We start from the raw sequence: 13,123 nt of genomic DNA, 5'->3' as shown, positions 1-13,123 counted from the left end.
CTCCTGTTATTTCAGAGAAATATCTTTATGTTTTAAATAGATGTTATTTCCTATTCTCTTGAATTTACTTTTTCTGAGCAATAAGTTATATTGGATCATATTTTTCTGTTCTAATATATCTGCCATTGTTCTGTAACTTCTTTACTTTTCTCTCTGTATCATCCTGAGCCTTCTTCCCTCTATGTCAATAATACTGATTTCTATCTTATTTAATTTTGTTCCCAGGATGTTTCTAATTCATTAACAGCTTTCAAATGGGATTATTTGTGTTTTAGCTCTGTTATCCCCATTTTCACCCCACCTATTATTTTGTCATCTCATTTTTGAACTATGCCCTGTATATATCCATCATCTCTTCTTCTTTCTATTCTTTTTTTTTTTTTTTTTTTTTTGCTGTACGCGGATTTCTCACTGCTGTGGCCTCTCCCGTTGCGGAGCACAGGCTCTGGACGCGCAGGCTCAGCGGCCATGGCTCATGGACCCAGCCGCTCCGCGGCATGTGGGATCCTCCCAGACCGGGGCACGAACCCGCGTCCCCTGCATCAGCAGGCGGACTCTCAACCACTGCGCCACCAGGGAAGACACAATTCTTTTTTTTTTTTAATTGAAGTATAGTTGATATACAATGTCGTGTTAGTTTCTGGTGTACAGAAAAGTGATTCAGTTATTTATGTGTGTGTGTGTGTGTGTGTGTGTGTGTGTATGTATATATTTGTACATACATATATTCTTTTTGATATTCTTTTCCATTATGGTTTATTGCAGGATATTGAATATAGTTCCTTGTGCTATACAGTAGGACTTTATTGTTTATCCTTTATATATATAATAGTTTGCACCCCTCTCCCACCCTTCTCCCCCCTGGCAACCAAAATTCTCTCTGTCTGTGAGTCTGTTTCTGTTTCATAAATAAGTTCATTTGTGTCATATTTTAGATTCCACATATAAGTGATATCAAATGGTATTTGTCTTTCTCTTTCTGGCTTACTTCATTTAGTATGATAATCTCTAGGTCCATCCATGTTTCTGCAAATGTCATTATTTCATTCTTTTTTATATCTGAGTAGTATTCCATTATATATACATATATTGATCACATCTTCTTTATTCTTCTGTTGATGGACATTTAAGTTGTTTGCATGTCTTTGCTATTGTAAATAGTGCTGCTGTGAACATTGGGGTGTATGTATCTTTTTGAATTATAACTTTGTCCAGATATATGCCCAGGAATGGTATTCCTGGATCATGTGGCAACTCTATTTTTAGTTTTTTGGGGAACTTCCATACTGTTTTCCATAGTGGCTGCACCAATTTACACTCCAACCAACGGTGTAGAAAGGTTCTCTTTTCTTCACACACTCTCCAGCATTTGTTATTTGTAGACTTTTTAATGATGGCCATTCTGACTGGTGTAGTTTTGATTTGCATTTCTCGAATAATTAGTGATGTTGAGCATCTTTTCATGTGCCTATTGGCCATCTGTATGTCTTCTTTGGAGAAATGTCTACTTAGGTCTTCTGCCCATTTTTCGACTGGGATGTTTTGTTGTTGTTGTTACTGAGTCGTATGAGTTGTTTGTATATTTTGGAAGTTAAGCCCATGTGGGTCACACTGTTTGCAAGTATTTTCTCCCAGTCCATAGGTTGCCTTTTCATTTTGTTTATGGTTTCCTTTGCTGTGCAAAAGCTTGTAAGTTTGATTAGGTCCCATTTGCTTATTTTTGCTTTTATTTCTCTTGCCTTGGGAGACTGACCTAAGAAAACATTGGTATTACTTATGTCAGAGAATGTTCTGCCTATGTTCTCTTGTAGGAGTTTTATGGTGCCATGTCTTATATTTAAGTGCTTAAGCCATTTTGAGTTTATTTTTGTGTATGGTATGAGGATGTGTTCTAACTTCATTGATTTATATGTGGCTATCCAGCTTTCCCTATACCACTCCACACAAAAACTACTAGAACTGATAAATGAATTCAGCAAGGTAGCAGGATACAAGATTAACATACAGAAATCTGTTGCATTTCTTTACACTAACAATGAAATATCAGAAAGAGAAAGTAAAAACACACTCCCTTTTGAAATTGCATCAAGGGCTTCCCTGGTGGCACAGTAGTTAAAAATCCTCCTGCTAATGCAGGGGACATGGGTTCGAGCCCTGGTCTGGGAAGATCCCACATGCCGTGGAGCAACTAAGCCCATGCACCACAACTACTGAGCCCACGTGTCACCACTACTGAAGCCCATGCACTTAGAGCCCGTGCTCCGCAACAAGAGAAGCCACCACAATGAGAAGCTTGTGCACCACAACAAAGAGCAGCCCCTGCTCACTGCACCTAGAGAAAACCCGCACGCAGCAACGAAGACCCAACACAGCCAAAAATAAAATAAATAAAAATAAAAAATTATAAAATAAAATTGCATCCAAAAGAAAAACATGCTTAGGAATAAACCTGACCAAGGAGGCAAAAGACTTACATGCTGAGAACTCTAAAACATTAATAAAGGAAATTGAAGATGACTTAAGGAAATGGAAAAATATCCCATGCTCTTGGATTGGAAGAATTAATATTGTTAAAATGAAAATACTACCCAAAGCAATCTACAGATTTAATGCTATCCCTATCAAATTACCCATGACATTTTTCACAGAACTAGAGCAAATAATCCTAAAATTTACATGGAACCATAAAAGACCCAGAATGCCAAAACAATCCTGAGGAAAAAGAACAAAGATGGAGGTATAACCCTCCCAGACTTCAGACAATACTACAAAGTTACAGTAATCAAAACAGCATGGTACTGGCACAGAAACAGACATATGGATCAATGCAACAGAATAGAGAGCCTAGCAATAAACCCACACACCTATGGTCAATTAATCTTGGACAAAGGGACAAGAATATACAATGGAGAAAAGACAGTCTTCTTTCTACTTTTAATCATAGGTATGTATCATGTTGTAAGATAAATATCTTCTCTAGAGTAGGATTAATTTTTATTCTTTTAATACAACCAAAACATAAATTTTGGGACACCAAGAGACCTGGAGGCTGGTCAAAGCAGTTTTTACTGCCCATTTACTCTCTACTCCAAACACAATGACAAAACACCCACACATGGCCTCTATGTGTGCATTGTCTTCTTCAGTTCAGAGGCCCAAGCAGATCTATAGTTTCTGACCCCCCACCCACCACTCTCCCTCATCCTGTGGAGAGAGTGAAAACAGAGGTTTTTGTCACCATCCATATGCATCTGTTTCCAATGACAAAGGTTTTCTGAACCAGTGAAAGGGCAAGCACGATTGATAGTGATAACTCGTAATTAATGCAAACGTCCTTTGAGACCACCTCAGTAAGTATGTTCCTCTCCTCCTTTAGTATAAAAAATAAGGAACAATCTGGAGTAGGAAAAATTTAACAAGAACTTCACAAGTACCACACTGTGAAGCATGTGAATTTAACCTTCCAAGAAAAAAATAGGCAATGTGATGCTTTGAGAACTTTAGTTAGCAAGTGTTTAATTCTACCTTTCTTCTGAAGTGAGAAAGTGGTAAACAGCAACAATAAATTTTATATGCTTGGCATGTTGGAGTTTTAGAGCAATATGACCCATAACAGTGAAGTTTTCCGAGAAAAAAATTGTCTTGATGTTTCATTTCATCATGTTCAGTGGTGTGATCAATTCTGTCCACAACTCCTATTGGCTCCAAATACTGGGAGTATTTTCCTTGACTCCCTCCTTATCAGGTAGAATACTCTTTTTTCCCCTCTATCCCAGTTACTGTTTGAGAGATGGAGCAGTAGTAGTTCTATCCAATTTTCTATGCCTTTGGAGGAAAGAAATAGAGCTGTTTCACAGGTAGATTTGCTGCCCTGATGGACTATGTTTTGCTCTCTCTTGAGATTTGATTTAAATGGTTTTTGGTTTTGTTTTTGCTTTTGTTTTGCCAGCATTCACTCAACCAAGCCCAGGTATGTCTTACTGCAACGAAAAGACTCTCTCAGCTTTGGATTTTGCTCCTCCTTAACCTTGGATCCCCAGTAAATGGGGAGCACTTGTTGTTTTTCCTATTTTCAGTGAAACCCTCAGATCTTCCTAGCGATTAGCCAAAGCTGCCACTCTCAAGGGTTTAGTATAACTTTTCTGGGGCTGCCTAAACTCATTGTTCATCCACTTCTCTGTGCTGGGGACTTGGTGATAATTCTCAGGATTTTGGCAATTCATCTCTCTTTTTCCTGGCAAAATTTTGTGATACGTGGTATGGTTGGGGATGCTGCTAAGCTGAGCCTTCCCAGAATCTGCCTTTCCATTCCTACACACCACTCAGCATTTTCTGGCAGGAGACTATTCTTTGGTTAGTTGCTACTGGCTAATACTTTCCTGAACTTTACTTTTTCCCCTAGTTTTTCTAGGTATTAAAGAAAGGAGATTCTAACATCTGTCTTCTTTTCTCATGTTTATATTGAAGATTCTTCATTTTCCTGCAAAGTTCTTTAAAATAAAACAGATTGATTTCAATGGGCTTGTTTATACTTATTTAAAATCGTTCAGTAACCTGAGCTAGATGGTCCCTCACAAGTTCAAAGAAATATATTAGACATGTTTGCTGTTTCTGCCTGTCAGGAATGTGTAAACAGAATGTGAGCTGATAGTATTAGGGTATATCCAGGACACTAAAATGTTTACACCAAATCACTGAGAGGAGCATAGTGTCATAGTTAAAAGGCCACATGCCATTTGTAAATCATAATATTAAGGCCACATGTTATTGACTAAATTCATTATTGGTTTTTCTATTTTATTGATGCTAGTCAAAGTACCAGAATTTTGATCCATTAATTTTATCTACTATTTTTCTATTTTTTCTATATGCTGCCTCATTAATTTCTCTGTATATTTTTATTATTTATTTTCTTGTACTTTCTTGTATATTACTTTGTTCTTTTTCTAGCTTTTGGAATTTTAAATCAATTGTATTTTTAAAAATTTTGTTGATGGAATATTAATGCATATATGCACTTTCTTCTGATCGCTGCTTTAAATGATATAGGTGTTTAAGACTGGTGATTTTCCTCTGATCATTATTTTAATTCTCATTGATTCTGATAGTGTTTTCATTATCATTGTTTTTCAGAACTTCTGTATTTTCTCATTGTATTTTTCTGTTCCGCCAAGAATTGTTTCGTTAAAGCCTTTGTGTGTGTGTGTGTGTGTGTTATCAGACAATGTATTAGCTTCATTTTATAGAACTTACCGTTGTCTACTTTGTAAGTCAATACATAATCAATCAATATGATCCATGTTCCATATTTAATTGAGGAAAAGATATTTTCTTTCTTATCAGAGTGTAGTGTTTAATATATACATCCTGAGATCTGCTATATTGGTTCTGGTGTCTCAGTATTCTGTCTTTATGTATTTTAGTCTACTTCACCTGTCTTGTACTGAAAATACTGTGTTAAAGTATTTTATTATTATTCTCTTTATTCTGGCTTTCATCTCCTACATCTTTACACCTTATTTTCTAGTTTCAACCTATTTTAATGGTGCATAGATATTCATAATTGTGTCTTCATTATGATTTATGGGTGTTTAACTTTATAACATGTCCTTTTTTTGGTCTTGTTTACTACATTTCAAACTGATTTCTATTTAGCCTCACAATAAGATATCAACCCCTACTCTCTTATTGTTTCCATACATCTGGCATGCTTACAATTTATGTATTTGTGACTATTTGAAACGAAACTAAGTTTTAGCATAGCATAGTTCATAAGCTTTGCTTTATGGGCCAATCTGAATATCTTTTTAAAAATATGCTCACTGAGCCTGTTCATGTTTATTGATATGACAGATATGTTTGATCACAGCTCTGCATTTTGTTTTATAACTATTGTGTATATGATGTTAGATTTGTTGTGTTTCTTCCTCCGTTTGGTGTCTTTAATTTTTTTTAATTTATTTTGTAATTAAGAAAGCTTTGTATCTTTGTTCCAATGATTGTCTTTTTTTATATTTTTTATTATGTTTGCTCTTCTTACTTACCATTTACCATCTGTCTTGTCAATTTTAAATAGTATAACTTGTGTCACCTACCATTTACCTATACAAAAATCAACAATCTCATTCTACTTGTCCCTTTCTCTCCCTTTGTCATCCATCTCTTTCAGTTTCATTCTGTATACTCTATCAGAATACATGACAATTACATGCTGCCCTTCTACCCACCTATATTCTGACTCTTATTTTAGTCTCAGTTCTACAATTAAATGTATTAAATATTCACCATCACTCCCTTGGCTGAAGTCTCTCTAGTTATCTCTTTGATGTGATGAAATGCATCCTCTCATATATTTCTTGAGAAGGAATTTTTCTATGGTATTCTTGAGTTCCTTATGCTTAAACTTATGGGCTTGCTGCTTGAAAGACACTTTAGCTGTATAAAAAAATCCTTGGCTTGCACTTTATTTTCTTGAATTTCTCAAGGGTAAAGCTAACACCCAGCTACTGTGAAGTATCTATGATCATTGGCTGCTGAATTATCACGATTTAACTATGTCTAGAAGAACTGTGTTTCAGTTTATAAAACATATGGAGGGCAACTTTGCCTATTTGGGGAACTTAGTGTTTTGAAAGAAGGAAGAGAGCAGGCCAAAGTATGGTATTGGTAGATAGTTTTCCACATGTTAGGGTACATCTAGACATGAAAATATAAGTTAATTAAAGCAAAAATTAATGCAGGGAAGAAATGCATTCTAAAAACCCATATCCAAATGTGTGATAAAATTAAATCGCAATGATTAAATAACTACAATCTAATAGATTTTGTACATGATGCTTTTGTTACTTTAATTTCCAATTGGAGATTACTCAACTATATTCTTTAACAGTCATTCTCAAAGCATGGTTCAGAAATCCTCGTGGGTCCCCAAGACTGTTGAAGTGCATCCAGGTCAAAATTATTTTTTAAGTATACTAAGATATTATTTACCATTTTACCGTGTTGACATTTACATTGATAATGCAAAAGCAATGCTGCAGAAAACTGCTGGTGACTTAGTATAAATCAGGGCAGCAGCACCAAATTGTACTAATAGTGACTGTATTTATTTATTTTTTACCACCATGCACTTATATGAAAAACTTGCCTGTTTCACTTAACAATATCCTTTATAAAGAAATTAAGGTTCTTGTTATTAAACCTAGACCCTTAAGTACATGTGTTTCTAATAGTCTATGTTCTAGACTATTCTGTGTGATAAAATGGGAACTACACACAAAGCACTTCTGCTGCATACCAAAATATGAACGTTGACTTGAGAAAACATGTTAGTGCAATTTATTTGAGTTGCAAGCTGAGCCAGCCTTTTTTTACAAGAGATATCATTTTTACTTGAAAGACAACTGACAGATAAACTCTGCCTATTCAAACTTTGGTAACGTTAACCCTTGGTATCCATGGGAGATTGTTTCCAGGAGCCTCCTCAACCTCCACAAATACCAAAATCTGCTTACACTAAAGTCCCTTATATAAAATGATGTGATATTTGCATATAACCTATGCACATCCTCCCATATACTTTAAATCATCTCTAGATTACTTATAATACCTAATACAATGTAAATGTTATGTAAATAGTTGCCTGCATGTGGCAAATTCAAGCTTCGCTTTTTTGAACTTTCTGGAAAATTTTTTTTTTGATATTTTGATCTTCAGTTGGTTGGATCCATGGATGCAGAAGCCATGGGTGCAGAAGGCTGACTGTATTCAGCTGCCATTTTCTCAAAAATTAACAAAGTGAGTTTTTCACTTTGATAAAAACAATTGGCAATAGTTGTTGTCAATGATAAAAATCAACTTTTAAGTAAAAATAAAAATTTCCAAAACTTATACCTGCCTCCCTGAGCTTGTCAGCTTTTCAATAGTCAGAATTTTTTTATGATATCGATGGCGATATTAACAAATGTGCTTTTAATATTGTATGAATTGTGTCAATGTTTTTGAAAACCTGCATAACTCAGTAAACCGGTATTTTCCAAAACGAACAATATAGGATGTTACCAATTCAGGCATAGTTAACTGGTCCATTCAAGGTGCAAGATAGACAATTGTATTTTAAAGTAACAGTCCAAAGGTTCATTGATACGGTTTCAGATTTCACGTTTACACTAATCTTAAAGAAACTACCACTTTTCAAGTGTTAATGTAGTATCAAAGATTGTCCACAGTTGTCTGAAAGGATATTAAAATACTCCTTCCTTTTCCAACTATGTATATATATCTGTGTGAGACTGTCATATATTTCAAATAAAACAGCATATTGATCTGGATTTAGTGTAGAAACAGGTATGAGAATCCAGCTGTCCTCTATTAAGCCAAGCACTAATGAAATTTGAAAAATATAAAATGTCACGCCTCACTATTTTTTGTTGCTTTGGAAAATACAGTTATTTTTCATTAAAATACTTATTTATAGATATATTGTTGTCATTTTAACTGAATCAATAAATAAATTTTTAAATATCCAATTTTACTTTTTAATTAGAAATTTTAATGTTCTTTGAGTACCACCATTTTTTTTAAGACTATGAATAAATCCTGAGACGGAAACATTTGAGAACAAATGATCTACATCCATGTTAAAGACCTTTAATAGATTCCTGTTGTTCTAAAGGTAAAACCCAAATTCTTAACATAGTACCACTTAACAGTATCTTATAATCACACAAATATTTATTTAGTTCCTCAGTCCCATTATGTTGCCTTTTGTGAACACACTGTTCCTTCTCTTTATAATGTTCTTCCCCGCCCATGTCACCTAGTTAATTCTTTCTTATTCTTCTGGTTTCAGCTCATGAAGCCCTTTCCTAGGCTTTTCTGTATCCATGCTCTTGTACTTCAGAACCTTTCCTCTCTTTCTAATTGTACACTTATTGACGAAAATATTTCATTGATGGATTTCTTCCCAATAGACAGAAAAACCATAAAACCAATAAGCATGTGTATGTTGGCTTATCATTGTATCCATTCTTCCTAACAGAGTGCTTATCACAGAGTAGGGTGGAAAATAAAATATTTGTTGGTGAATGGTAAGTGGATAAATATATGCATCGATAGAGAAAAGGATGAAACTATAAAGAATTTGACCTAGTATGAATAGCTTCTTCAGTAATGGAAAGATCCAAGATAAACACTAGAAAGAAATACATTGAATTCATTTCAATCACTCATATTTTCCCTTGTGTAATGTTATTGCCATGTACTCTTGTTGCCTACTTCTTTTACAAGAAAAATAGAATGGAAGTAGATATAATATACAACGACATTTAGTTGTATTAGCAAGTGTTCTTTTGCAAGCCTGGTAAGTAGTGAGCAATTGTCGGCAAACAACTTCTTGCATTTCACTTGACTTAATACTGCCTATATATTATATTAGAATTCTATTATTTTTATGTATGACTGTCTTCCTATAGTCCCCTGTAGTCTCATCTATTACCTCTTTTGGCCTAAAAATCTACAATTGAGTAATACCTACTTGCATTTCTTCCATACCCCTCTTGTCACTTGCTTATCATTATACTTAACATACTTTATTGTAAGCATATAATTTATCAGTCTCCCCATGAGGCCTTCCTCTCCTTAAGGGCTGGGACTGTATTTTATTCATCTGTGTATCCACGGGATGCGATAAGGTGTTTAGCACTTGATAAACACTCAATAAATGAAAATATGAGTAAATTATTGAACTAACCACTTAATTAATGGCATGACATATTCCTTAACTTTTTAATTAAATTGTTCCAGTTAAAACTCAGGTAATGGGAGAAATCAAGATTGCACTGAAGAAAGAAATGAAGACAGATGGGGAACAACTCATAGTTGAAATCCTCCAATGCAGAAATATCACCTACAAATTTAAATCTCCTGATCACTTACCAGGTATCTAATTTTATGACAATGAGCAATATAATGTATCTAGGAGCTCTTTAGGAGTATGTCCTAAATAGCTAAAAAAACGCTAATTAAAATTTGGGCTGTGTACCAAATATATCTGAAAAATATGAAATAAGAATGAGTTTCTCTTATATAGAGCAAGTTGATATTTTACTAGTTAAAAATTAGATTTTTTCAACACAAATGTAGAGTGATGTATTTATTATACAACAAGAAAACATTTAAGTTGCTAAGAAAATTGATGTATATTTTAATTACTCTATGTTATCTGAAACAAATTGTTCACAGGCTACTGGCTTTGTGTAAAATGTAGGAGAACTGTCCATATACAATTATAACTCTTTCAATAGAAAATTGTATTATTAATGGACACTTAACAAGCTGAATTCTTATTTTCAGATTTATATGTGAAAATATATGTGATGAATATTTCTACCCAAAAAAAGGTGATCAAGAAAAAAACAAGAGTATGTAGACATGATCGAGAGCCTTCATTCAATGAAACTTTTAGATTCAGCCTAAGTCCTGCTGGACATTCTCTTCAGGTAACTCATACAGTTCCGATTTTTAGATATTCATTTATACTGTAGTTATTTCCCATTTAATTATTCAATATTTAAATGCCAATCATACACTATGTGATATTTTATAAGTTAATTTTTAGAGGTAACTTCCCAGGGGCCCTTTAAAATTCCCCAACCCGCTCATCCCATCCTTTTAGCTACCAAGTTGCCTCTCCTTCCAACTCAGTTTCTTTTACATAGATTTTTTTCCATGCTCACTGCCACACTAATTCTCTTTGGGTCCTCATCTTTGTTATGCAAATCATCTCAGCAGTATATACCTGGCCTACTTGCCATCAATATCTTACCCTTTAATTCATTTTATCACACTGATGGCAGAGGTATCTTTTAAAAACACTGGCTAGGTTTCATTGAAACCCTCCAGTGATTCATCATTATTCCTGACTCATTCAGAGTCCTCTAAGGTGAGTTCTAATTGTATTGACTTAATTTCATCTCCTTGTATACATTTCCACTCACGCTTGACCCCAGTCACACCAGAATCTTGAAATCAAGTTAAACCTCTAATTCTTTGCTCATATTCTTCCTCTCCTTCAATACTCCCTTCTCCATCTCTCTCCATCTATCGCAATTTTCCATGTCTTTTGATGTAAACAGCTCTTTAATAATGACCCTGGGTATAATTTATCACACCTTATTCACATAATGTTTTGCTTATCTCATTAGGCCATTAATCCCAGTCTTGTACAACAATTTGTGTACTTACCTCTCACTGCTTCTGTACTATCAGCTTCTCTAGTGCAAGGCTTGATTTTCATTGCTCTTTGTTTTGTAGCCTAGCACAATGCTTGTGCATAGTATATCTTTAGTAGATACAGAGACATGGAATGAAAGAGGAAAAAGGAGGAGGGAGGGAAGAGATGAAAAAATGTGGGAAGAGAAGACCATGGTACTGGCACTTAGAGACCTGTACTAGAGACATATATAAGAGATATTGCAAAGCAAAAACTGCACTGAGAGGATTAATTGACATTAGAGTTGAAGGGAGTAAAAAAGTTAAAGGATACTCTGAAATCTGTGTGAACAAATGTGTCAATTACAGAGATTGAGTAGTTACAGAAGGGATGGATAGGGAGAAAGAACATGAGTTTGAAATGTGATAAACTTGATAGGAAGGCAGGGTCGGTCCAAGTAAAACATGTAATGTGCCATTTGAAATCCCCAAACCAGAGGCTAAAAGAGACAGAAAAGTAGATTTTGAAGTCAGAAACGTAACAGTAAATTTTAATCAGGAATAAAGATGAATTATCTGAAGGAGATTCCAAAAAGAAAGAGAGAGCATGAGAGAAGAATTGTCAAGGATTAATGGTTATCTCCATCTCAATTTCTCTACCTTTCTTTCAACTGATCCCTAAAAGAAAAATATTTCTTGAGTATGAGATCCCGTGGAATTTCAACTAGTGTAAGTTCTACATATGACAAGAAGCCACTTTGGAAGTGCTTCCTATAATAAAATTCCCAGTAAATTAAATGGCATTTAAAGTCAGCATTATGTTCTATCTGCCTTGTAAACTTGTACTCGTATGTACTCACCACTCAAATAATTCTGTATTTGAGTTAATATTTCATTAAGTAATAAAACATGCACCTAGCAAATTTCTTTTTTGAAACTTTCAATCAGTTTAATCACAAACCTAGTTAGAGTTAGCTAGGTTTATCTAGCTAGCTAATATTATCTAGAATTCTCCTGTCCTTCAGGATATGTCTTTGCCTTTGGGAAATGTTGAGGTAAATTAATTAATATTATGCAAATCTTTTGAGGACATGTTAGTTATTAGTTCTCCTACAAGTATGCCTGCTATTTCTCTCACCCTCACCCTTTCTTGTCTCTGTTACTTCTTTGATGAGCAAATGTCCATAAAAGAGGTTGAAAATGTACACACAAATATATATAATTTTGGCTATTTTTTCTAGATTTTACTTTTTTCCAATGGAGGGAAGTTTATGAAAAAGACCTTGATTGGTGAAGCCTGTATCTGGCTAGACAAAGTGGATCTCAGAAAAAGAATAGTCAACTGGCACAAACTTTTGGTCAGTCCTACTCAAGCCCACTGAAGAAATGTGTCTGCTCAGGGTATAGAAAGTGCTTTAAACAGTCTTAAATCAAGACTATGGTCGAATACTATTGTTCTAAGCTATGTTTACAGGGGTAACCATGAGAAGAAGAACAAAAGGCAAAAACATACTCAAAGGCTTGCAAATGTATTGTTGTGGAACATAGAAAAAAAAAACTCAAATGAAAAAGTTCATATATTGAAGACAAGAAAAAAAGTTCTCAAACCTTGGATTTCTTGTGGCTGTCAAGAAAAATGGTGAGAGAAATTTTGTTTGCTTAATGCAAAAATTTTTGAGTAGAGTTGAGCTACAGCTATCTAAAGGCTGAGACTCAAAGATTAATATGTTTTCTAATGCAGACAAAAGTAATCCTTTATGCAAAAGAACTTGGTTGAAAGGAAAAAACTAATGGAACAAATCTCAGTTCTAAAAAGTCTCTTCTTCATCTTATCTTCTCAGACAACTAAATGTTTTGAGATTCTGACATAGGATACAATATGTGTCCAGACTAGAAGTAAGGAGCTTGTGTT

At 34.5% G+C, this 13,123-nt stretch overlaps 1 protein-coding gene across 1 annotated transcript in view; it reads left to right on the top strand.

Annotated features, from left to right (window-relative positions):
• Positions 1-12,593, top strand: part of PCLO (piccolo presynaptic cytomatrix protein) — a 363,526-nt gene extending 350,933 nt beyond the window's left edge. The window contains exons 23-25 of the mRNA XM_060020341.1: positions 9,805-9,939; positions 10,354-10,499; positions 12,453-12,593. Of these exons, the coding sequence (XP_059876324.1) occupies positions 9,805-9,939; positions 10,354-10,499; positions 12,453-12,593 (422 nt within the window). The remainder of the gene's footprint in view (positions 1-9,804; positions 9,940-10,353; positions 10,500-12,452) is intronic.
• The last annotated feature ends 530 nt before the right edge of the window (positions 12,594-13,123 follow it).

This window comes from Delphinus delphis, chromosome 9, assembly GCF_949987515.2.
Source record: "Delphinus delphis chromosome 9, mDelDel1.2, whole genome shotgun sequence".
In the NCBI taxonomy this organism is placed as follows: Eukaryota; Metazoa; Chordata; class Mammalia; order Artiodactyla; family Delphinidae; genus Delphinus; species Delphinus delphis.
The sequence above is the reverse complement of the archived record's forward strand: the minus strand, read 5'-3'. Positions and strand labels throughout refer to the sequence as shown.